This window comes from Leiobunum rupestre, chromosome 1 (genome assembly GCF_980474605.1).
Source record: "Leiobunum rupestre chromosome 1, qqLeiRupe1.1.hap1, whole genome shotgun sequence".
NCBI lineage: Eukaryota > Metazoa > Arthropoda > Arachnida > Opiliones > Sclerosomatidae > Leiobunum > Leiobunum rupestre.
The window spans coordinates 64,227,285-64,254,221 of NC_143384.1; the positions used below are offsets into that span (position 1 = coordinate 64,227,285).

The 26,937-nt window shown below is 36.6% G+C and overlaps 1 protein-coding gene, 3 non-coding genes and 1 pseudogene across 4 annotated transcripts; 3 read left to right on the forward strand and 2 right to left on the reverse strand.

Moving 5' to 3' along the window:
* Positions 1 to 379: 379 nt before the first annotated feature.
* On the reverse strand, positions 380 to 522 carry LOC149964932 (signal recognition particle RNA; annotated as a pseudogene).
* Positions 523 to 13,758: 13,236 nt separating this feature from the next.
* TRNAR-UCG (transfer RNA arginine (anticodon UCG)) lies at positions 13,759 to 13,831 on the forward strand. Its single transcript has one exon. It is a non-coding gene; the product is annotated as a tRNA-Arg (tRNA).
* A 434-nt stretch (positions 13,832 to 14,265) lies between these two features.
* Positions 14,266 to 14,562, reverse strand: LOC149964934 (signal recognition particle RNA). Its single transcript, XR_016473314.1, has one exon.
* A 122-nt stretch (positions 14,563 to 14,684) lies between these two features.
* On the forward strand, positions 14,685 to 14,757 carry TRNAK-UUU (transfer RNA lysine (anticodon UUU)). The gene has a single exon. It is a non-coding gene; the product is annotated as a tRNA-Lys (tRNA).
* A 1,511-nt stretch (positions 14,758 to 16,268) lies between these two features.
* Positions 16,269 to 22,272, forward strand: LOC149964936 (glutamate receptor 1-like). Its single transcript, XM_090167274.1, has 7 exons — positions 16,269 to 16,312; positions 16,434 to 16,524; positions 17,609 to 17,767; positions 17,908 to 18,046; positions 20,401 to 20,621; positions 20,677 to 20,972; positions 22,167 to 22,272. The coding sequence occupies exons 1-7, from the start codon at positions 16,269 to 16,271 to the stop codon at positions 22,270 to 22,272; spliced, it is 1,056 nt and encodes a 351-aa protein (XP_090023400.1).
* Positions 22,273 to 26,937: the final 4,665 nt, after the last annotated feature.

Here is a 26,937-nt window from a genome sequence, read left to right on the forward strand (position 1 = left end):
ACGTTAGACAAATCAGCTAACGGTCTTGGGTAGTGCCGCGGCTTGAACGCTGTTCCCTTAATTTGAACTTAAGAAACGTTCGGCCGATCTGGTTAAGGATTTTATTCGTGACCTTGAAAAAAAAGGAAGTTATGTATTTAAAAATCCAAAAATTAAACCATATATCTACGTTCGTCTGGCATTGTTAGAAATGACAATTGGTCACAGTCACCAACATTATTTATCGTCGGCGATAATGGAATTTAAAAAAAGTTTTGTTTTCAAAAAATATTCCCTTTTTTCTTTTTCGTAGCAACTCTTTATCATGTTAGCTTGAACAAAAACCAAAAGAATCGAGTTTGACTTTCTTGGGTGGTCTGATAATCAGACCCTGCTCTTAAACGCAACCCTACGACGGTTTTCCGCGGGTACTTTTGCTTGCTGCATTTCTGCCCTAAGCCTGTACGTACCTCGTTAAGAAACCTGGTTCACTCCGAGCTCACCCGAGCGCATAATATTGACGGTAAACTTCGTGCGGACTTTACAATTTTTGGTAGTTCATTTATAAATTTTTTTCCCCTACTTATGGTAAGAAATCTGGAAATTTTATTTTTTAGCGTCCTATTCACTCTCGCATACGCTGCTTTTTTATCGCCGTAACAAACGAAATCCCCTGCCGGGAGTAGTGGCTCACTCCTGTAATCCCAGGCGTCCGGGAAGCAGAGTTTGTGGAAGGCCGTGTGAGGACGACTACCAATCCCCCAACGGGTGGTCGGGATACTTCCGCCACGAGTGTCCCCACCCCTGTCCCCACGTATCCCCCCGTTGGCGTGGCCGTTACACATATCTCACCCTGATTAATCAGTTATTGTGTGTGTGCTGGTGTCTAAGGCCTCGGGTCGACACCGATGTTTGTGTATCTCAAGAAAAAAAAACGAAATCCCCTGGTCCTTGAAATAGCGTTGCACGCTACGATTTAAAAATTCAAAGCTTTGGTCAGTGTTAATTTTCAAAGGCTTACGTTGTTTGTGGATTTTTTTGAAAGCCTCTAAGATATCGCTCGCTCTCTTGGTTTTCACGGGAATAGCTAATAAATATCGGGACAGAATATCGATATTAGTAAGAATATAATTAAATTTATTAATATTTTTTAATTCGTTTAACTCGATTAAATCAGCCTGATGTTCTTCGTCCAAGCTCGTGACATAAGTCCTATCAAGAATGTATTGAAGTTACTAAGAATATTGGACGACAGGATTCTGATTCCCATCCTCGCAGCCTTTGGAGCTTAAATTCGTCTGCTTTCCCATTCAAGTTTGCTATATGGTATAACCTTGAATGCCCCTTAAATGCAGACGATCTTTCTCCACAAAAGCTGTGAGGATGGTACCAGGGGTTAATGCTATACTCAAATATTCTTAGTAACTTCAATACATTCTTGATCCTATATCTAGGAAAATTAAATTTTCTATCTTTGTGCAACGTAAACGTGTCTTGGGTGAGCGCCCAATCTTTAATTTTTTTCTTGGAAATAGAGGGTAATTGTTCGGATAAACGTTTTAGTCCTCCCAGACTTCCGGGATTTTCTGGGTCAAAATAAATAGATTCTATATTCATGTCTTAACAGTTCAAAGTGTGCTACATTATTAAATGAAAGACCAGCAAAGTTTACATTTTTATACATTTTAATGGAAATTTTTAATACATCAGCTCTGATAAAATTTCAGATTCATTTTGCATGATATTATGATATAAATTTTCTACCCCCAGTTTATAGTCGGGAAACTTTGTCATAGTTCATGAGGGGTATCGCCATCTTGACATTTTTTTTGAATCTTTCGCAGAAATGTGACGCGATCGCTTTACAGCTGATGTGATGGGCCAATTGATTATGGCAGGGCAGGTTTGGGCATGCCTCGGTTAACGTAAATAATACACTTTTTAATTCGTCTAAAATCGCCATTTACATTCCTTCAAAAGCGTCTTTTCGGTCAGTTATTTCTTTATTGAGACTCGTACAGATAATCTTCAAACGATCCCAGGCTTCTTTATCCAGGGCGACCCCGTTGGCGGAGGAATACACAACGTAGTAACTTGAATTAGACCCGCGAATATAGCCGCGAATATCAATAATTCTTCCACGCTGACAGAAGAACCCTTCCAACTTGACATTATCCGACAACCAGCTATGAAAACATATAGCTTCTGTAGTGTTATTGAAAAATCTTTCAATTTCTTGTTCATAGTTCCAGAGATTCTTCCACACTTTTACGCTAAAATTGACATATTTTCCATGTCCTTGACGGTTAATTAAAATTTCAGGCTCCGCGAGATTCGCCGATAAAAAAATGTCGAGTTGGTTGGAGACAAATGGGGGCGTGTCATTCTCAATCAAAGGCGCGCGTCGAACTAATCGAATAGAAAACAGGGTGGCTCATTTTATTCGATACTATAAATCACCTTTCTGCCCCGCGTAATTAAAATCTCATTATCAAATTCAAAGTACATTATACAAACAACATTAGTCGGTAGGTGGTCTTTCAATTGAACATCTAAACGTAGAGACCCCTGTCGAGGAATACTCGTATGATCAGCCGAGGCGTTCTGGTCCGCCGACATATCGAAAGTGAAGACCGTATAACCCGCCTTAAAATTCGCAAAATTTAGATAATTACCCTATCTTCGGAAGCTATGCCCATTGACTCGAATAAAGCTTGATAAGGTAAACAGTAATTTGAATTTGCGTAATCCATTTGAAACCGTCAGGAGGGTATCTATCCGGTCCGACTGACAAAGATAAGTCGGTGATATTTAAATGTTCAAATTGCAAGCTATTTGTGATCAATGACCCGTTGAAAGCTTCTTCTTTGACAAAAACTACAACGGCCCTTTTTGGTATTCTTCCGAGTATTACGTTATCGCGATTTATGTTTTCAGACCTTGAGCGATAGAAAAACTTTTCATAATCGTTTGCGTAATGGGATATCGCTGGTATTCCGCTTTCTAACATCCTAGCGTGGACTAAACTTATCTGCGGAGCCACCTTGACTTTAGTAACGTATAAATACGCCTGTTCTAAAATTAGCTTATAATCTTTTCCCTGCTCTAAAGCTATTATACAAGTTAAACGAGGGCTTCTTACTAAGCGGAATCTTACGGGTAGTTGATTGACAATAAACTTATTCATGTGGCAAATATCGAGGGGTAAATGGCCCAGTAACTCAAACGTGGTCGATTCTTTCGTTCACGCTCATCTCTTCAGCATTCCGTTACGATCATTGTTAAAAAGAGGTTCCCACATGTCTTCCGGTTTAGAAGTCAAATTCATATAATACATTCCATTCTCCAGTTGCGTTTTTTAGCGTCTTCACCAAAATTCAGCAATTTCGCCAAGTACGCGTTATATGCCGAAAGATTATTTAGAGATTGTACAGACGTGTCGCCCAGATAAGCGTCGATTTGCGAAAAAAGAGTTCCAATAAGATTATTCGTGACCCCGACTTTAACTTCAGTGGCTGGTACGTCTGTACCATCGAAATGCACGAGTTCCAATTTTAGTTTGAGCATAGTTTTGGATAAATCAATGTTTAAATCATCAATTGCCGGAATAAAAAATTCGAGAGGTCCATTGTCGGTCAAGTTATTCGTGGGTAGATATCGTATTTCGGTCGTAGCTAGTATGTTAGTATTTAACACGGGTCGCTCGAACAAGTCTAACGAACTTAGCATGCCTTCTCGTAGCGCCATTGTTTCTTATCCCAAAAATCGTCTTTCCTCCTTGATTTTTTCGTTTTCTTTTTCCGTTGTCTAGGAGGCGCGCGTCTCTTACGAGTTCCACTGCCTAACTGGGGCTTACTCATTCTGTCAGCGGCTTTATGTAACAAATTGCTTCCGGGTGATCGTAAATTGTTGCGGATAGCCAATTGCGGATCTACACCGGATTCCAAATCACCGAACATACGCTTTCCGAGACCTAGCGCTTCGCTGCGAAAAGGTTTTACCATCGGTGTAATATATCTCATTAATTTCTTAAATATTCCACCCAAACCACGCCCTCTCTGGTAAACGGGGCCGGCAACACTCCTCCTCCATATTGAGACTTATAATAACGGAAAAAACTGTCACTCTCTGACATCTTTCTTGAAATGAAGTCGAACGACCGTCTTCCCCGCGTTAAATATCAAATTTTCTCCAAAATCAGTTTTAAGTCTATGTCGATCAACTCTAACTCTCTAGATTTAACCGGGTAATAGTCTATTTTGTCGTATATAATAGAATTATAACGAGGCTTATCATTGCTCGCTAACGGTATAATTTTCATGAGAGGAGCGAAAGTATCTCCAGTATACCGGGGGTATATTAAATTCGAATACAGATAAAGCGTACTCGCTCCTCTAGATAAATCGGGGGGATAAGTACTGACGTCACCAACCAGGTCGAAATCTAAAACCGTAAATCCTAATAATTCGCCTAAGCCTTTCTTACTCGATTTGATCGGGTATAGCGTATGACATGGCGTCTAATATTGCTTGAATACTTAAATAAGTTCCAATCGGAATATTACAGTCAACTTCTACGTTGCGTGTAAAAGTCATATCGAGTAGATGATTTTCTTTGATTTCCATATAATTTATATCATTGAAAATTATGCTCCTCGTATAGGGGGTTACCGGTTTTGACGGCTGATATACATCCGATTTATACCCGTGTCATCCTTGCCCTCGAAACATAACAGTTCTTTCAAAGGTCCGTCAGGAATAAATAACTCGAAATTTTTCTTCTTCTTCTTGGTCAGGTCCGCGGGGTGATGTATTGTCGGATCGTAAATCCAATAAAGTCCATCGGGTTTTTCCCAGATTTTGAACGAAATGTAGGCGTCCAGTCCATTTTCCCTTATTCCTTCGTTAATAGCGCGTACAACCTTTTTAATCAGACTATATTTGATGACGTATCCGGCAGTGTCTTTTTCGGCTTCCAATTTAGCGACTTTTAATGAGATTTTATAATAGTACGGTCGTTTTTTATGATAGTCAGCGGCTACCGTTTTTAATTGAAAATTATTAGTTTTATTCGTGATATTTTCCCAGTTGGGAGGCAAAATTACTTCCGACACGCCAACAACAAATTTGTCCAGTAGTGTTATAGAATGACCCAGGTTTGCTTTAAAGTTTGACTGAGTATTTGCCGGATAGAGGTCGCTAGAGGCGTTACTCGGTAGAGTTACGTAAAAGTCGTCCATTTTTATAAAAAGAATGACGGTCTCTTATTTGTAGGGGATTCAAACTCTTGACTATTTTAATTTGCTATTTACAAAGTTGTTCGTCCTACCAAGTAAGCTACCGTCATCCCTATTCGACATTCGTTTCGTTTCCTACAGATTGTCCTTTCATGAAAGGACAAAGTGGTATCTTTTCCAAGTGTCGAATGAGGGCTACCCTTTTCCAATCGGTTATGACTAGCGGACAGAAGGCGAACTTGACCGATACGTTGTCTGGTAACGAATACAACCCTTGCGCTGCCAAGTCTGATTTATGTACACCTGGTACATTCCAATTAACGAAACTCATTAATCTTTTTTTCCGAAAGAAATTTTAAAGGAATATCGTGGCTATTTAACGCAGCCATTTTTCTTTCGAAAGTTACGTATACAACGAAATCGTCCCGAATAAAAATCTAGAGTTTCCTCTAACAGCGTACTGGGTAACCTAGCAACGGCGCATTTCAAGAGTCTTCCCGATAAACATCTGCTCTTAATCAATCAAAACCTGTCACAACGTTAACAATGGAAAACGGGGATCGAGTATAGCGAGCCTGGGAATTCCCTTAAAGGAGCACTGACCCCTTTTTTTACAATTTCGCGCCAACCAATCAGCGCGCAGTACACACGCCGCGTGGTAACCGCGTGGTCACCTGGCGGGAGTAACCTGACGTCCGTGGCCACGCCCACAATGTCGTCCCCCCTCACGCCACCTGCCGGAAGTGACAGGGGGGAAGGAAGCGGGGATTTCCGTTGCCGACCCCCACTCTACCTGTACAGGCCCTAAATGGGTTAGAGTGTGCAATAACTGGTGGCTTTACCGGGGAGTCGGGGTCCGGCTCTTGTAACCCATAAGGGCGGTGGCGCACTGGGAGATGTTAGCTCGGATCAAATGGTCCTATCTCCACCTCCGACTTCGGTCAGGTTTGGGCTGGATACTGAACTTCGGTTCAGGCTAACGGAGAGGGTCCAGGCAAACTGGCCGCCTCGGCGGATTGGGTAGCCTGCTGTGGGGCGGCGAGCCTCCATATGCGGGCACGGCGGTCCTGTTTCCCGGCCTTTTGGGGCCCACCGGGATCTCCGGTGCCAGCTGTGCCGGGTTACTTGGGCTGCTGTGTGCTCGTCGTTCCCCTTTAGGAGCTCTTTCCGAAGGGTTTGGCTCCTTACCTTCATAGGTAGGGTGTCGGCTGGAGTTGCTATAGCATCCATTCTAAATCCCACTGCTGTGTGCGAAGTGGGGATTGGTCCACCCATTGCTGCACCTTCTGCTGGGTTGAGTGGCTTGCGTCAAAGGTGCGACCATCAGTAGTAGGGTTCTGCTACCCATGCTGGATTTGTCACCTGTCCGGGCTAGGGGGACGCTGTCGTAGGGGACTATGATGATAGGCCTCCGGTGGTATGGTCTCTGTTACTAGGTACACCGGGCTATAAATTCTGACACACTCTACCTGTACATGGAAAACTGGCAAAGACGTTAGTACATCCTACTCACATCATCCTCGAATTCCGACTTCCAAGACGCTGGATTAAAAGAGGACGCCACACCTCCCAGTCAACGACGCTTCTCGAGTTGCGACCTTTCAATCATTAGAACGTCCCTAACGAAATATGGGAAAAAAATTATATTAACTGGAGAAAATAAATGTCAAGTCATAGAAAAAAACAAAATCACCACTGTTTGTACAATAAAAACGTTCATTTTATTGAACTATCCCAAGTAGCAAATATGAGTCGGCCCAACCACCACGGATTCAAGTCGGCCTACTCAGTCGGGTAGCTATCCGTTCGACAGTACCAAATGTCCTAGGAGGCCCAACGCATCTTTTAGGGTTGGCCGAGTTTATTACCCGACTATATTCTGGTTGTCGGGCCTACTTAAAAAAGCTCTTTTATAAGCCTTTTTTTCAGATACGACATATTACTACGGGTAAATACGACCTTTTCGTAGTCGGGCCAACTTATTAATATGGAATAACATTCGTCCGTAAAGAGTCGGGCCAACTTCCTGGCTCTTAATTTAGAAGCTATACTTTGTGCTATACATTCCAAATTGGTAAAAATTAGCAAATTTCAGTTGTAAAAAATATTTAATGAATTGGAAATAGTTCAGGTACAGTGCAGAATTATGAAAAGATATTTAATTCATTTGTCAACATTTAAAAAAAATTTAATCTTCATTGTTGTTTGCTCGCGAAGTTGCTGCAGCTCTAACGCTCCTTCCACCTTCTCGATCCTTAGCATGCTTAATCCACTTTTTTATGACTCCTTCAATTTGAAAGTCTGTAACTAGTCTTAGTTTTGCATTAAATCGAACAGCATCTAAAAAATATAACAAGAATAAGAGGAAAACCAATTTTAAAACTTAAGGTGCAGTTTAAAACACTAAATATTTATATATAAATTAAAAACTAGTATTACCAATAATCACAGTCTTTAGAGATAAATTGTGAAATGCTTGTTTGCGATTAGCACCACTCCAATTACACTGTAGAATTACTTCATGTGAAATCACGTTTCTTAAGATTCTCCGGGTTGTATCTTGAACGTTTTTTCCTCCCCAAACTGCAAATTTTCGTGACTAAAAAAAGTATTTCAACTTTAAAAATATTTGAAGAAATATATATGTTTTTCAAGATATATTTACTGCGGCACTCCTTGCAGTTTGTTCTGATAAAAAAATTTCAAATGATTTTAGTTGTTCCATGGAAGTCAGCGGCATCGATGGAACTTCCACTCCGACTTCAAATGCAACATTTGACGCACCACCAATTTGGTTATGCTATCTAACTTAACGTTAATATCTATAAGCATTGTAGAGATTCTGTCCATCTGGTTGAACCCTAATACAGGAATGAAAAAAATTTAAATTTCTTAAGTCCATAAACTGAAGTAAAACTACTATTATAAGCTCATGACAACCAACCAATAGGTGACACTCTTGAACTTCTTAAAAGTGGTGTGGCTAGTCCGGGAGATTGGAAGTTTTCTGATCTTGAATAAGTTAACACGTTGTTTGTAGAAGTTGAACTTTTACTAAAACTATAATCACCAATCCTTGTCCCTGAAAAAAAAAGGTTGATTATTAAAATAATTTAAACCAAAAAGTATAAGTTTTACCCAAATTTATGATATCCTGAGTGTTGTCATCTTCCTCGCTTGAGTTTAAGTGGTTAAGAGCCGAAACACCTGGTGTGTTTTTTGAAGGTGTTCCTTTGTTAGTTGATTTAAAATTTTTAGAAAATCTCTCTTTTGTAGTTGGTGCTTGCATAGAAGTTACACTTCCTGGTGTATCAGGATTTAAAGTACTAGTACAGCTTTGAATTGAAGGATCACAGTTTTCCAAATTATTTTGGCTCCGACCGACCAGATTGTTGCTTGTCTTTCTGTTTTTACTTAATTCTTGAGGTGAATTAGGTGATTTTTCAGCTACTTTCGATGCTGGTTATAAAACATAAATATAATATGGCATCTTTCGACCTTTACATAAACATGACTAGTAATTCTTACATTCTTCAGGTCTGTCATTTTGTTCATTATCTAGTATTCTTTCAATTTGACTTTCGCACAAATTCTTAGATGGTGCATGCGAAGGTTTTAGGGTGGATTTTACACTGTCTAATAATAATAAAAATTCATTAAATTTTAGCACACTAAAAATGAGATTAGGATAGTGTTCTATAACAATCACAAAAACACCTACTTCTTTTTAATGCAACTTCCTTAAATGGCGGAGGCATACCGATAGTGGGCTTAGTACTACCACTAGGGGTGTTTTGCTTCACCTTTTTAAAAGGTTTCTTAGTTCCATTTATTTCATCTAAAATTGTTTCTGTTGTTAGAAGTTAGTTTTATTGAAATTTTAAAAATAAACCAACCATTTTCTTCGTCGTCATCAGATATTTGTCGTTTTTTACTGTTTCCTACTGCTGGTTTTACACGCATTCCTCTCCCTAAAAGCATTTCCGATTCACTTGCAGTTCCAATATCGGACTCCACCAATAATTTGTTTAACTTTTCACGAGCTCTTTCATATGAAACTATAAAGAACATAATTTAGAATGTTTTAAATTCAGTAAATATATTTTCAAACATTATCTTACAAGTTTCATAAACCAAATCAATTTCATATTCTTGCCAATTTTCTTCAGGATGAACTCCTTTTCTCGCAAGTTTTGAAATATCACAGTTGCTAGGGGCCATTTACAAGTTTTATTGCCAGTCAGCCACGAAAGAGAGATTACGTCAGCTGAATTTCCTTCCAAAAATTTAACCACTCCATACATCTAAAAACATTTTAAAAACGGAAATAAATATTCTAAAGAAACTGAAAATTTAGATTTATTTATAATAGATCCTTAATCCATGATAAATATATGATACGTATTTTTAAAATTAGCTAAAATTCTTAGTGTTTTTATACAACTTTAAAATCTTAACAAAACCAAATTAAAATCATTATTTTAAAAATTAAGGTATGAAACTATCTCCTAATTTTAATGAAGGTTAAAAATTAATATCAGCCTATGCATTGTGTAATAATGGAATAATTGCTACTTTATTGTCTTTGCTTGGGAGCAAAACACATTTTTGTTTCAGCGAAGAACTCTGAAAAATTCTATTCCAACGAGAAATAACACCCTCAAAAATTCCCAGTTTCGACGAATCCGTTGGTAATTTAAAAAGATCCCCATTAAATTGGCAAATTCTTCCACACACGAATATTTCAGAACTAGCTCTTTTCTGAAATATATCTGATATTTCAATTATTTCGCCAGTATCTAATTTAAAACAGTTGTCCCCTGATTTAATTGATACCAAAAATGATTTATCATAAAGCTTTTTAAAATTTTGTACATTTGGAGGGAGATAGTCACGTGTTACATCAAATGGTTGCTTAAGACCAATTTTTTTGGGTCGAGAATTTCCGCTGACTAGTCCAGATGATTCGCTTATTCTCTTCATTACCTGTTGTAATGGTTTATAAGGTGATCGAATTTTTTTCTTTAATAACTGAAGGCAATTTTCGAAGGGAAAAGCACTAAAGTAATCTAAAGGGCCATAGGTGGTCACATCGTTTGAGAGATGTATTAAAGAATGAACATTCATACTCATAAATGCTTTGCCGTAAAAATCTGGACATTTAAAAACAAATAATTTCAACAACTCATTTGCATAACTGGTTAAACTCAAATAAAGTTGAGGGCTTGCTAGGATATAAATTGCCACATGAAAAAACATAAAATGATTTAAAACTTCTTCCGATAAAACATCTTTCAAAATTACTGGACCAGTATACAACAAAAATTGACGCAACTCAGTGGCCTTCCACCTATCAATATGTTTGAGAGAGCGAGGTTTTCTGCAAAACTCACTGGGAATTCTATTACGACAGGAAATAAGTTTCTCAGAAAGAATGTTACGAAGTCGAACACTTAATCTTTGTGTGGATTTCCCTGATTTAACCCAACAATTTAATAGCTTTCGCATTACACCCAAACACGTTAAATGCATGTAATCTAACGGAAATTGTTGTACTAAATCTATATTTAAAATTGTTAAAGGAGTTGGTTCTCCTAGATGGTGGCCTACATTATTTTGGTTTCTAAAGGAATTATCAGATCTTAGATTGGATCCATTTTCAGGCTCTATGAAAATTGTTCTACCATCAGCTCGCTCCCCGTGAATCGTGCATTTATCACAAGACTCATAGCCGGTATGACCTTTAGAACTTTTCAAAAAAGATCTAGCAGGTGTATCCAATACAAATGGTCCCTTTAAATTACAAGGAAAAGTTTTTCCGGCATACTGAAATCCTTCATTTTCTAGACATATCATATCACTTATAAAATACTTCAAATACTCTGATAAATTTCCCGGTTTAGCTTAACCACAAAAAATTCCTACTGGAAATGGATCACACAAAAAACCTCCTTCAAAACTATATATACAGGCTAATATAGGCCAAAACTGTACACCAGTACTTTTATGAAGTGGTAGGCCATCAATATTTATTCCAAATGAAATTTCGTTTGGATAGTTAGGATTCGTGTCTAGAAATTTAGATATACCATCGTTAAAACCTAAATGCCAATATTGCCCATTTTCCATAGTAATAATTTCATCAGTATTGCGTTGAGATTTAAGTAGCGTTCGACTATCTTTGGGTAATTCATGACCATAATTTCTTAATAGAGTTAGCAAATCATTTAAAGCCGAATGACTGGTACTATGATTTGAAGACCACTCTCGTAAGGCCTCAGCTATTTCTATATCTGGTTCGTCATCGGAATCAGATTTACTACTTGAACTATCGGTAAAGTCAGAAATACCCGCAACATTATTCTCATTTTCATCATCGGTGGCGTCATCAATTTGTACATTATTATTTTCGTTTAAATTGTCATTTTCATTTGACTCTTGTTCTAAATATGGGTCCAAAACCTCATTATCGTTAACACAACCATCTACCCTTAAAGGAACCATATTTCCAAGTGCAATTTCATTACCAGTATTGTGTAGCATCTTTGATTTATTTAGCCTCTGAATAACATTTTTAGCATATGAAACTCGTTTTCTTCGTTCTTGGCGTTTAGATATTCCTAAAGGTACCTTTCTAAATCGATCCATTTCAATAATTTAAATATTACCCTAGGTACAATTGTTATGTTTAAAAATTTCATTGGAATTTAAAAGTTATAAATGAATTCATAAAGAATGTAATTTCTTAACTAGGTACCATGCGTTCCGTTAGGCCTATCTAGCCTAGTCTTAAACCTCGATCCCTTTCATTCAATGTAAACCAAATTCAGGTGTTTTAAACTTACAGTTAATTTCCTTTCGCCAAACATTCTAACGATTTTAAAGTTAAACAATGTAATTCTAAATTAATCAATTAAAATCTAGCAAAAGTATTAAGCCTATACGCACTTCGTCGTGGCCGCAGGGAGATTGAGAATGAGAAGAAAGTCACTGATGATGGTTGATGCCAGGATTTAAGAATTGTTATTACCGTCTGATCGGAAAGTTGAAATTTCCCATTTTATGAAAAATTTTCCTCGTTATAGAAATTACGTAATTATCACTAATTTCGTTAGGCGGAAATGAAATATTTTTCCAGCTTATAATAAATCGATACTAAAATAGCGTTTTAATTAACTGGCCACTCTTAATGGAATATTTCCCGAAGAGAAATGAAAAATACCAATCAATGAAGGAAATAATTTAAATGTGCAATTTTTTTGCTACCTTGCTTCAAATGGGAAGTTTTGGAAAAGATCATGTGACTGATAACGGCCGTGCGTGAAAAAACCTAAAAAATATATAATAATTTTGGAAAATAATTAATTAGCTTCCGAAAAATACCGCTACTCTCCTTTCCGTGGCGGTCAAAAACATTTAGAAGTTTTTGCTCGCTCTATTCTTCCCAATAGAGGAATATTTATTTTTTATTTTCGTATTCTTGTAACGACGTGTATTTAAACAAGCTCTAAAGCGATGCATAACGGGACGAATCTGGCCGAATGGTTAGCGTGCTTACCTTCAGAGTAGAAATTCCTAGGTTCGAATCCTCACTGCTACTTCTTATTCATTTTAAATGCAGTTTACAATTAAAAATAATTTATCATATATATTATATAAATGCTGCATTTGAAATTTAAATTTTACTTTCTTTTAAATTCTTCAATTTGGTTAAAGGCAAAATTCGCAGGTATAATCTTCGGTACGATTCAAATAATTATATTTATAACTATTGTTTTGTTTCTTTAGTTATTATATAGTGTTTGGAAACTATTAATTAATTGATTAAGATATTTTTTTGATTTACTTTTTGAGGTTTGTATATCGAAACTATTTGTCTTCGTCCCAACTCTAAGATAATTTTTTTTGGACGGCTCACTTTTTGAAGTTGGTATTTCGAGACTATTTGTAGGTGGCCCGACTCTAAGATAATTTTTGGACGGCTCACTTTTGAAAAGTTAATTTCGAGACTATTTGTAGTTGGCCCAACACTAAAATGAAGTCTGATAAGAGTAGAACATTTCTACTTGTAGCCGACTCGGATATGGTAGTCGGCTAACAGTCGAGGATTCCTATCACGCCGACCATTGCAGTCACCTGACTCCTCAACCCTTTACCGACTCAAATGCGACACTTGTGGGCTACCATATCAGTCGTCATTGAGTCGGCGTGACGCACACTAGCCGACTCCGACTACTACCCGACAGCGCGACCCCTACCCGACCATAAAACGCACTACGTGTGCTACTGGGGATGCTACGGCCGTTTCGGCGCCAAAACTAGCGCCTTCGTCAGGCTAACTTAGTTGTAAGTAAGTTAGCCTGACGAAGGCGCTAGTTTTGGCGCCGAAACGGCCGTAGCATAATTCAATAAAATGAACGTTTTTATTGTACAAACAGTGGTGATTTTGTTTTTATCTATTATGACATGTACAAGACAGTCCGTCTACATAGTTAAATGTCAAGTCAATTACCATCTTTTTCATGAATATAGGCTACGGCAGAGCCCGGATAACTCAGTCGGTAGAGCGTTAGGCTTCGAACCTAGCGGTCCTGGGTTCGAGCCCCAGTTCGGACGGGAAATAAGTTGGTAAACATAGCGATTTATTATTCGTTGGCGGTTCTATAACGAACGGAAATGTAACGTCTTTGCCGCCTTGAGAATCGCTCAATTAGGTTATTCTGGACTACGTTAGACAAATCAGCTAACGGTCTTGGGTAGATCCGCGGCTTGAACGCTGTTCCTTTAATTTGAACCTAAGAAACGTTCGGCCGATCTGGTTAAGAATTTGTTCGTGACCTTGAAGTTATGTATTTCGAAATCCAAAAATTAAACTATTTATCTACGTTCTTCTGGCATTGTTAGAAATGACAATTGGTCACAGTCACCAACATTATTTATCGTCGGCGATAATGGAATTTTTAAAAAAAAAAGTTTTGTTTACAAAAAATATTCCCGTTTTTTTCTTTTTTCGTAGCAACTCTTTATCATGTTAGCTTGAACAAAAACCAAAAGAATCAAGTTTGACTTTCTTGGGTGGTCTGATAATCAGAGCCTGCTCTTAAACGCAACCCTACGACGGTTTTCCGCCGGTACTTTTGCTTGCTGCAATTCTGCCCTAAGCCTGCACGTACCTCGTTAAGAAACCTGGTTCACTCCGAGCTCCATCGAGCGCACCATATTGACTTTAAACTTCGTGCGCACGTTAAATCTCCACAGTGTGATGATCGTCAGTCTCCTCCCTCACATCATCCTCGAATTCCGACTACCAAGACGCTGGATTACAAGAGGACGCCACACCTCCCAGTCAACGACGTTTCTCGAATTGCGACCTTTCAATCATTAGAACGTCCCTAACGAAATATGGGAAAAATTTTATATTAACTGGAGAAAATAAATGTCCCGTCAATTACCACATTTTTACGGCAGAGCCCGGATAGCTCAGTCGGTAGGGCTTTAGGCTTTTAACCTAACGGTCCTGGGTTCGAGCCCCAGTTCGGGCGGGAAATATGTTGGTAAACATAGCGATTTTTTTTCAGTGTCGTTTTTATAACGAACGGAAATTTAACGTCTTTGCCGCCTTGTGAATCGCTCAATTAGCTTAGTCTGGAGAACCTTCAACAAATCATTTAAAGGTCCGGGGTAGACCTGCGTTACGCATGGATAAATACGAGGAACACGAGCGTCGCGGAGGGAGGGAAACGCAGTTCCCCGCTTCATACCCCCGTTACGCACCAGTGCACACGCGGTGGGGGACGCTGCGTCCTCCGCGTATGTGTAAGAAGACGGGGGTTAATACTCAGGCTTTATTTCTTTATAGTGAACTTTGGTATTTTCCCAGAAATACGTCAATAAATACTGCGTTTATTCCTCGAATTGGAAATAATGCTTTTCTCACGTGAACAACACAGAATCAACGCTTAACCGTGTGCTTCCACTTTGTGTACCCTTGAAAAGCTCTACGTCCCATATCATAAAATGTATCTGAACTGAAAAGATTTATTTTCCTCTAAGTAAAGTTACCGTTAAGGCATTTGCCTTGAAAAGAAGGTATTCGCACAAACGCAACTTTCGAAGTCGAAACACATTTGGAGTTCGGTATATGTGGTATCTTTCGCAATTTTCATAATTTATAAATGGCTGTTATTTCTCAGCAGTATATTTGAAATATGTTAAATATTACCTACCGAGCTGCTATTTCTCCGGTAAGTACCAATTATCAAGGTGTATCATTTAGTATAGTAGTAAAGGATCAGGGTCTAAATATTTTATAGGAGTATACACAAATTAGGTATCCAAACTGAAAATTAAACTCTAAAATTCCACTTTCTTTAATACAATAAAAATCGTATGTGTGTAAAATTGCAGTATCCAGAAATTCATTAACGGGATTAGATCCAATGATAATTGGATGCTGTTTTGAATTAATTATAGGCTTTTCTATGAGTATTAAAGTTACATTTTAATTTATCAGCTAATGATAATGTTTGACAATGATTGCGCTTTTGAAAACCAATGTAACTAGGGAAATATTTATGAGTAGCCACCGAAAAAATGGCACCACTAAGTACTAGGGGCTTAAGCTATTTTAACCAATACGAAAGCGGGAGAAAGGTTATTGCCTATTACCCTTTCCTAATGAAAAAGCATGACCTTTACCCCTCTCATTCATAGGTGAAAATCATTTAACTCCTTTAAGCAAATTGGTGTTATATAAAATATATCAGACACTGTCTAGTTGTTAAGATAAAAAGTTCTGAAAATAAATACATTTAAATTTTCTATTGGATCCTAAAATGGAAACATTGTCTTCGCTTCAAATCAGCATTAGTAATCGCAGGAACGGACGTTTTTAATTATGAATTACTTTCATTGCACCCGTGATTTTGAGTACTACATATAATTTAGCTTCTGGAAAATACTTTTAACTTTCAAATGTTTAAAATCATAGTGGTGGCCGTGGATATCGTTCAATAAAACCGAGCATGGAACACCTACTGATTTATATGGACCAATGGCAAAACTTTTCAAACACTTTGAAACTAGTTTAAATATCAGGTAATAATATGAAAATTGGCAAAATGATATAAAACTTACTCTAGCACGAATTATATAATCAAACATCCACTACACTTTAAAGAAATTTAAAGCTTAATAATTAAACCATTTCCTTGTATAGGTTTGATTACCAAGAACCACCGGACGATATTTGGGGCGGTAGAAATGAAGATGGTTCTTACAATGGCATGGTTGGAATGATTCACAGAAACGTCAGTATAATACCGAATGACATCGTTTTATCTATAGTGCCTACACTTAAATCATCAAAGCTTCCAAAACCTTGGGCGAATTATCTTCTGGACACTGCACCCAACCAATGTATGATAAGAGACCAAGGTATCCGAACGCCATGACCGACAGAAAGACAATTCTTATTTACTCAAAATAAATCAGGCTTTAAAGCCGTCTTCGTTTCTCTCTCTAACGCTGATTTTTCCCGTTCTCCGTCACAGCTGCTAAAGCTAAAATAGCTAGCGAGGCTTGTAGATTTGCTTTGTATATAGATGTATCCTTTTCAATCATGAATATCGAGCCGTATTATAGGAGGGGCTTCGTTTTAATGACGTTGATCACGCACACCGCTTTAAAATTTATTTTTTAAAGAAACTTTTCATTTCCAAGAATTAGCGCAAAATTTATTTCGTAAATTTTATAAAACGTTTTCATTACTGAAATAAGGTAAAAATATAAACAACAAATACCTTAATCAACTGACAGATGGAAGGAAGGGTAATGATATAATTCAATATTTATCGTAAAAATTAATTAATTCATGGTTTTACCCACTCACATTATTTCACGTTCATAATTTACTCGAAATATGATTATTTTTCCATGTAACGCTTTTAAAATGAATCATAAGAGCACCTAGTAGCGGTAATGTTTGTGGCCATTACTTGCCCGTGCTGCCAAATGGTAATCAGAAAACCGTTAATTTAGTTGACGGAGGTGGCAAGAAAAACCTCTAAGACGTCTGAAAGAACCAAATACTAACTTCCTCAAGTATGGGTTTAAAAAAATGGTTTATAAGCGGACACAGTGGTACCACGTTTTGTACTGTACCAGAAGTTAATTCACTCAATTCGAATTCATCTAAGGTTTATTTTCATTATATTAGTTTTACTTAAGATCACACACCTTGATAATTTTACTTAATTTTATTTTAATATTAATAAATTGAAATGAAAAGAAAACATACGAAATTTTTCCTTTAATAATAGTACCTTTTAATGTTTACGGGTCTTGCCTCTAAACTTATGTTGATAATAATATTTGGGTATTTTATAATTGTAGGAAGTGGATTTAGCTGTCGGACCATTCATAATGAGTCATGAAAGATTCGAAGTGGTTAATTTTGGTAAGCCGTTGTATGTCGAGAACACTGCTATTCTTATTGGGACACAGAAAGATATCAGATCAATTTTTCAATTCCTCAGAGTGTTTGAAACAAAGGTCAGGAAAACCACTTTAATCCATCCAACCAAAGGGGAATAAAAATCATGTAGCCTTTTTCAAGATGTCTCTTAACCAATTTCATTCTTATCATTTAAAATATGCCGTTTTTCTATTGATATGCATGTTATTTTTATAAGGTTTGGCTATTTGTGGCAGTTATACTCCTCTTTTGTACCTTCGCAAATGGTCTAATGAACGTTTCTGCAAACCAAAGATCTATCTTAGATGGAATTGGACTTTCGTTTATCCAATACTGGTGTTTATTGGCCAATAAATGTGAGTAATCTTATACTTAAAAAATGGTTAAACTTTTGCAAAAGTAAAATATTTTATTGGGTTGTAGTGAAATTAAATAAATACAGTGCATAATCGGTAAAAAAAAGAAAAGTATTATTCAGTACCCATAAAGCTAGTAACGGGAAATCAACGTTTTCAAGTGTTTGAAAACCTAAAAGAATTGGCTATTTTGCTGTTTTCGGCAACATAATTCTGCTTAGCGAAACATAAGTAAAGGCGATTCCACGTGTTATTTCGCGTTTAAAAATGCTTGCTATCTAAATAATCTCATTAGAGGAAAAGTTGCGACCATTCCACGATTTTCTTTTTAGACGACTATCATGAAATATTTTTCCAAAACAATCCATGTTAATATATAAAATTAAGTTCCATGAAATTAGGGCTTATTTTGAGGGATTTAATTATAGATACCGTTTAAAATCTTAACGTTTATGTTACCAACTATAAAATATTGGGTTTGGATCAAAATTGGACGACTCCTTTTGAAATTGTGCTCTCTATACACACTAATTTCACAGATATTTTTACCTCTCCGAGGGTACTATGTACCCTAGGAGGGGTTTTAAAATCACCGTGTCTGTGGGTGGGGTGTGTGTCTGTTTGGGCTGCGAAAGCGTACGCATTTTCGGGGAAAAGTGTATTCAGTTTCTTAGAATTAGGGAAAAGGTTTTTCCAAAAACGTCCTCTTTTTGTCATTGGGTGTATTATATATTTCTTTTGAGAATTGTGATTGTACGTGAAGAATCTTCGTCGTTTGGGACGGACCGAGTGCTGAGGGTAACGGTAAACGTCTCAACGTCCGAATGGCAGCATTTCCCCCAAATGTTCACGGTTTACGTCATAGTATCATTTTGTGATTGAATCGGTCATTGCTAAGTTTAAAACAATATATTTGTTAATTGTGGAAAGTATTTATTTGGTCCCATTTTAAAGCCGAACGAAAGCTCTACGCCACAAAATTAATTGGGTATACTAGTACCTTCGCAATTGTAATTGCAAGACCTTAAAAGATTGTAAAATAAATATTCTGTAAAAACCACAGAAAATTAATCTTTTGCACATCGATAATAAGGTTCAGCTTGTAAATAATAGTTGCTAATGAGAGCGAATGGGAATAATAACCTAATATTTTAAACTATTTCACATAATACCATGCAGCATCTACACATAAGGATATGTGAAAATGTTTGCGATTCATAAGCGAATTATTATAACAACTGAAATAGCTTAAGTTTGGACAACCTTAATTGTCCAATTTTAGACCTAATTGTCCATTTTTGCCCATTGGAGTCCATAGTTACTCTTATTTGGTTCAAAGTTATCCATTTGGTATTTGATTTAGGTGTTACCGACACTGTCTGAGATTATTCAAATAAATTAGGGCCAATATATTAGAAGAAAATATTTTCTTAAAAAAATATGATGTCATAGCTCGTAAGATTCTACGTGAAAAGGTTCAAGAGAAATCACCGCGAGCTTATTTTAATTGCATTCAAGGCTTAGTTAAAATAAAAAATGCGTCATAAATAAAAAAATAATAAATCGTAATATTAAACGGACTATAATTATCACTGGTTTTGTATTGAAGGGTAAATGTTTTGGACTTTGTGTCGGCTTTTATACGCAGACCTAGCCTTGAAAGATTTTTACAGACGAAATTTAATATCCGTGGCGATGATTCCATTTAAGCATTGCAAAGAGTTGCACATCACATTCCATTAGGGAATTTTTGGAAAAAACGTTTGAACAGTAAATATTAATTTAATTTATTTCCGTGGGATCGTATTATTTCAGTTTAAGTGTCTGTAACACTTCAAACAGAATTATATCCAATCTTCCATCGGCTGTGGTGTCGAAGGTCAATTAAATCAAGATATGTCCAATGTTAGACCCTTTTGTCCAAAGTCATCTATTAGTGTCTATAATAAATTTTATTTCGTCCACAGGTATTCAATTCTACATCCGAGTGTCCAAAGTTAGGACACCCTCTGCCCAAATCAATCCTATTGTGACTAATCTTTGACTGACATTCTTAATTTCTTAAAATACTTATTTTTCGAAATTTTTTGAGAAAAAAATAATTAAAACAAATGGGTAATTTAAAATAAAATTCGTTCCTTACAATTTTATTTAATATTCTTAAATAGTCATTCCTGAAAATATTTTGGGCGATTGAACTTTTAATTAATTGTTCAGTCTAGCCCTCACTCACCCCTAGATTACAATCTTGTATTTTTCAATCCCAAACCGTAGAGATTAGTCAACTACGCTGTTGGTAACCTCTAACCAGGAAATTACACTTATATAGTACTGATTAAATGTTATGCCTTTAGCGTCATATTGGCCTTACGTACCATCATCTGCGCAGTGTATGATATTTTTGCCATGGATATATTGCACAACTTTGTTCGGTTGGCTCTTTTCTGGACAGTTGCTTACACGATTGCTCATTAAAGAAAGGGAACATTTTATTCATTCGCTGGAGGATTTTCAAAAATTTCCAAACGCCGTGCCATTAGTCGAACTGGGAACGGTTTTACCAAAAACTTTCAAGGTGATAAATATGATTTATGTTCTAAAATGAAGCTAATAATGTTTTGTTAATTTAGTACAGCAGCTTTGAGATAGAAAATTTTATTTGGAGAAGAATTGAAGAGAACTTACCACATTCAATATTATCCTATAAAACGTTACAAGAAAAGTCTACTCTTGATCAGGTATTGAATAGCAGAAAGTACGTAGCTATATTGGATATGTCAACCATTATGTCTCTATTGGTTGAGAGGCTGGATAATAGATGGAAGTGTGGTTTTCAAATTGCTGAAGTCACTTACCATTTGAAACCTTTGTCCATCGCACTCAACAAACACCTTAACCCTCTAGTGTCCGAAAAATGTTCGATTTTGTAAGTATATGCTTTCTTTAAAGATTCGCTTTAAACACTTCTTTACTTGATGCCTTTTAATCCATATGTTTGTTGTGTTTTTCAAAATTACTGAAAAGATTCCAGATCATTTTTTTAGCCCAAACATATCCGTAACAAAAAGAAATTAATCCAACGAAATTCACACGAGGCTAACTTTGCTTCACAATATTAGATTTTAAAGTTCCAAAGAAAATTGGTACTATATTATCAATCTTAAAAAGAAAATTATTTTATTTTCATTAATAAATTGTTATTATCATCTTCTAGTATGACGACAATTTTTGAGGCACATGTTAGGTTAGGGGAACAACGTTGATTAAAGTAACTTTTAGTTAAATCTTCAAAACGTTTTAGCTTGATCGTAAACTTATAAATTAAAATTATTTATCTTTCAAATTCCATATGTGTATCGGATTCGGGCATTCCCTCTCCATTCTTTTGACGTTGGCCGTCAGAGAGGACTGTGTCTTGGATTAATTAAACACAGGGATATGCCGCTCCCGCTTAAAACTCTATTATGTAGAAGAACAGATTATTATAAACCCTCTATCAGAAGAAATCGGCGAATAAACGGAAGTCCCCATTGCGCATGCAAGAAATGTGTGTCAAACGTTATCTTCACATTTTAAGCCAAGGCTTAGTAACACCCTTTCTTTTCACCTAAATAATTTGTTAAAATCTTAATTTATATACTCTCAGACTACAAATTTCAGTAATTAAGTTCTTACCATTGACTCGGTTGCTTATATAGCTTGGTTCTGATGGTGTAATACCTAGTTAGTCAAATGTATGATCCCTCAACATTTTTAGTTTCATTTGCTATGATGGAGAATCGTCATGCCTACGTTTACCTCTCTCTCTCCTCTTTATCCACTTATCGCGCATGCGCTTTAGTTATTTCCGTTTGGGCGCCGATTTCAACAAAAGAGGTTTCATAGCAATAATTTCCGCGTTTTGGCTTTTTAGGGTTATCCCTGTGTTTTATTAATCCCAGACTGTGTGAACCAGCTGTTCTTAGCTGAGCCCATTTTCTCTGTAATGGCTACGGACCGAAGGCCCGTTGTCGCCTTGGGGTCCATGGTGGTTCATGGCCAAAAGCCGTGCCCCGTTTACAATCTTAGGATTTTGTTGACGTTCTCTTAATGGTATAAACGGGTTGTTCCCTCTGCCAAGTGATTGGCTGGCTCCGACCAAGGACGATAAACACGATACTGGTGATTGGATGGTGACCAAGGGTCCCAGAACAAAACCTGGAACCCAAAAATTGTGTTTCAGCTGAAGCAAGACAGAATTGAAACCCAAATTAGCCAGAGTAAAATAAATGGTTGGGACGCTCAAAAATTCTTAACTTTGCTGGTGCGTGAACTGATTTAGACGTTTTCAAAAGTTTCGTTAAATAATGAAATTTGTTACTTAACGAAACCGATTTAACGAGACCAAGACCAGAGTTAGGAAAACGCGTTCTGGAGATATTTGAACGAGACTTCTTAAATTCGTTTTCTCGAATTTTTGGCCATTTTATATAAGCTCCGCGCACGGCGGAATCCAATGAAAACGCCGGAAAACATGTGTTATACGTATTGTTAAAGTTTCGTTTTCCTACATTCTCTGAAAAATAGATTGACATAAATTTACATTTTGGTATTCCTGTTAAAGGTGATAAAATAAGCCACATAAAACATCATACCTGTGTCCGCCGAACCTATTGCTCCTAGCAGAACCGAAACATTAGTTCACGTTGCTCTGTCTGTAGTAAATAATCAGAAACGATTCAATGGGCTTAAGGAAATAATTCTAAACGAAATGCGCAAATTTGGAGTCATTTGGACAATACCAATAAAATTCTGGTAGCCATACACAAGTCTTTTGTTCGGGTTGAAAAGGAAATTGAAAATTTTAGTTCAGTGATGTCGCGTTTATAAACGAATAATTGATATCCCTGAAACATAATTACATTTACCAACAGTATGTCTACTACTTTAAAATAAATTTAAGGAATATTACTTAATACCTTTTCTCTAGCTTTGAGAGGTAAAACTTCCCACAACAATGAAACTATTTCTTTTAATTGTCAAATGGAGCTGTCTCCATCTTCATGCTTATTTTCCTCTTAATATCAGCTTAAAGAAACAAACACAGCGCCCTTCACAAGGAGAAAGCAACCCGTCAAACGTTGTGCATTATCATGTGTACATATTTCATTGGTTAGACGCTTCAGCGCCTGCTGCCGTCAAAAAGGGAAAATTCGGAAATTGTCTCCACCCCCCGACCGTAAAACAATCAGCGTAAAAATTCGTCCAATGAAGTTTGTACACAACACTGCGTTAGCGGGATTAAAGACTTGCTCCTTGTGAATATTGCTCCTAGATATCAGTTTGGTGTTGATTTAAAGATAATTTGTATATTTTTCAACGGTGGTTATCACCTTCCCATAAAAGTAGTCTGGGGCTCAATAAACATTTCATAAGGTAACTTTGGGAGTTTTTATAATTGGGAATCAGGTCGAAAGGGAGATGTATCCCTCTTTCTCTTTAAGTGAAAGCTAATAAAATACTTCTATTTTAATTTTTTTATTATTATAAGTTAAAATACCAAAAATAATTTGACTGATGTTGTGAACTATTCGACAAACACTCAACTTGACAGTTCAGTGTCGATAATAAGTCGCCGTCTTTCCAAAACAAATACGGCATATGATTATGAGGATAGTAAGACTATTTTATAATACAATTGCTCCCAAAGTGACAGTTTAAATATATAAAAACGAAATGTTCGAAGTGTGCTTTTTACTTTGACCTCTGCAGAGCAGTGAGTGTATAACCATGTTTATTTTATTATTGACTAACTAAACTTAATATTTTAAAAATTAATAACACGGCCACCCTTATTTATAAAACTTACGCTTATCTCCCCTAGACAACTCCTACTCGTTAACCCCAATAGCGACGTTATAAGAGTTTCTCCAGATCCAAATATATTGTAGGCCGGTCAAAGGCTGTCCTTCAGGTTGGTGCAGCGTGTGAGTCGAGATTTGGTAAAGTGGAAGAGAAATAGCTACACTATATTACTTTAAATACCCCAGGAAGTTGAGTAGATCAGCCGTTTTTGGTCAAGGTTTTATAGTTTGAACAGCTTTAAGAAATTTGCTGCAAATTCAACATTTAGATCTAAGTGCCAGAGCTAATCCCCTGCTTAATTTCCGATTGCCTTTTGTATTCTTAAATATCATCTTTCTTTCTACTCACACATTTTAGAAAATAATATAATATACATGTATGTTTCTTAATTAATTCTGTACCTCTTTTTACATACATATAGATGTCTACAAGTTCTAGAAAATGGACTAATTAATCGAGGGATATCCAAAAGCACTGAAAAGTATCGGCGGTGTCTTCAAACTTCTCATCTCGATTCCCAATCCAGGATTTATATTGGAGATATTTTGGGAATTATTTTAATTTTCTGCTTTGGAGTTATATTTTCCATTGCCACAGCTATTGTAGAAAATTGTACACTTAATATAATATATAATAATAACCGTATCCCTCAAAATAATACAAACTTAATAACCTAAAATTTCAATTAATTTACAAACGTTTGACTGTTCTCGTGGTAAAAGTAAAACAAAAATGTCCGTTAAGTTACCAAAATGAGGTATTTATTACAGTAGTAAATTTAAATAAGCGGCCCTGGGCCCAAGTATTTAACTATCAGATTGAAAGTGTTTATTTATGTGTAAAGTTTGCCTGAGAAAGTTGTAGAACCATGTTGACTACCCATTTTAAAACATATCGACGTGCATTTTTCACTTCATTTAACACTTGATATGGGTGATAGCTGTTACCACTGAAAACCCTCCAGACATAATTATTTATTTACCAATTCATGTTGTTTGACTAATGATATTCTACCAAGTAGGTGAATGTTAAATGCCTAGTGTTTCTTCTACCTATCACCTTTGAAATAATTTTCTTACCCTGGATTCTTGCATCTCCGCCTGCCGCAAAGCATGTTATTGGAGAAGGTTGAGCGGCCTGCCTGCTTTGCGAAAGGTACCCTTTCTGGCTGCCGTGGACACCCTTCTGCTTTACGACGAATAATGCTCGCTCACCTATTCCTTTGGAGGCCTAACTGGGGCGGAGTGCTTCGAAACACACAACTTCCTTCCAATCGAACAACCTTCGCTAAACTCCTTCCTAGGTGCCACTTTCGTTCTTTGCGAGGGGGGTCATTATTTGTCTCTATGCCACTGCACCCATCATCCGCTTCCCAAGAGAAAGATTGGGGAACGGCACGCCTTGTGCCGCGTGCCGCTAAAACTGCTATCGCTATCAACGACTTTAGGTTGATAGATTTGTATCGGATATAATTGGTTAGGGTTTTAATCAGTTAGTTATTGGTAGCGGTTATAAACAGTTAATTATTGGAATCTGTTAAAATCGCTATTGGTACATGTAATTATTATCGGTAAGATATAGTTATCGGTTATAATCGGTATGGGTTATAATCGGTTAGATATAGGTTTCGGTTATAATCGGTTAGAAGCGGTATTAGATGGAAAAGGGCACCAGTGTACGGGACTATTGTATGAGGTAAGGTATTCAAGTTCCGTTACCATCATTTTCTTTGTAGTGTTTGACGCCATCTTCGTTTTGAATCTTGACAACGTTTAAATTAGTGTTGGCATCGATACCGATTATTTAACCGATATTTGAAAATCAAAAATTGTTACCGTTACCGATATCTTAAGAAACTAATATCTAACCGAACATTACTAATACCAATTATAACATCGATATCTAACCGATTAAATCCAATACTTTCATCTAACCGATTATTACCAATACCGATTTTTACCGATACCAATAACCGAGTATAACCGATTATAACCGATACCAATAACCCATTACATCCTAAACCGATATCTATCTGATTTATACCCATACCGATTATAACCTATCCATATTTTACCGATAATAATTACCAATAGCGATTATAACCGATTCCAATAATTAACCGATTATAACCGATACAAATCAATAATCCTAAAATAGTAGACGTCGAGAGTACAGTTTTAGCGGCTAATGGGTGCAGTGTCATAGAGACAGATATTGCTCCCTGTCCCCTTCGCAAAGATCGAAAATGGCACTTAGGAAGGAATTTTCGCGATGGTTGTTCGATCGGAGGGAAGGAAGTGAACGTTTTCTCACTCAAGTCAAGGGGGTCAAAAACATCACAAAGACAACATAACTCTACATCAGTAGGACTTTCAAACTTAGTTATTATTGTTTTTGAAAATTCTGCTTGGGCTCAGTAGGGTGGAGTGAAAATGACTAATTTCAATTAGAAGGTGCCAATACTTATTTAGAAAACTGTTTAAAAATTTTAAACATGTTCCACAATTTGTTTCCTTCTCCACTTTTTATTTTACAGTATATATCACTATAACAATATAACCATTAAGAATATAAAAATGGTTTCGGTTACCGTTATTACGTCGGTCCGTTGATGTATTAACTATTCAATTTTCACGATGTTGGTTGTTGAAGTTGACAACGAATGTTTACTTTTAACGGATTTTTGGTAAATTTCCAATATACTAGCTTATAGAAATTTTAAAATAATTTTTGTCACTGAGGACACGTCCCTAGTGCGTAGTTCTATTTTGATGGAAATTTCTAAAGCGTTACCCATTAAGTCGATTTTCAAAATATAGCTGAGGTAGTCTGCGTAAATATGGTGTATTTCAAAGAATAGAACATCCATAACTGCTTTATTAACATAATCAACGAGATATAGTAAAATAACTATTTACAATGGTTGGTATAATACTATAACGGTTAAATGACACGGTTTTTTATCCTAAATCCACTATTTAGCCAAATAACTAGGGCTGCGTTCAGAAACGCTCACCGGTGAGTCCGCTGAGTCACCGCTGACACCG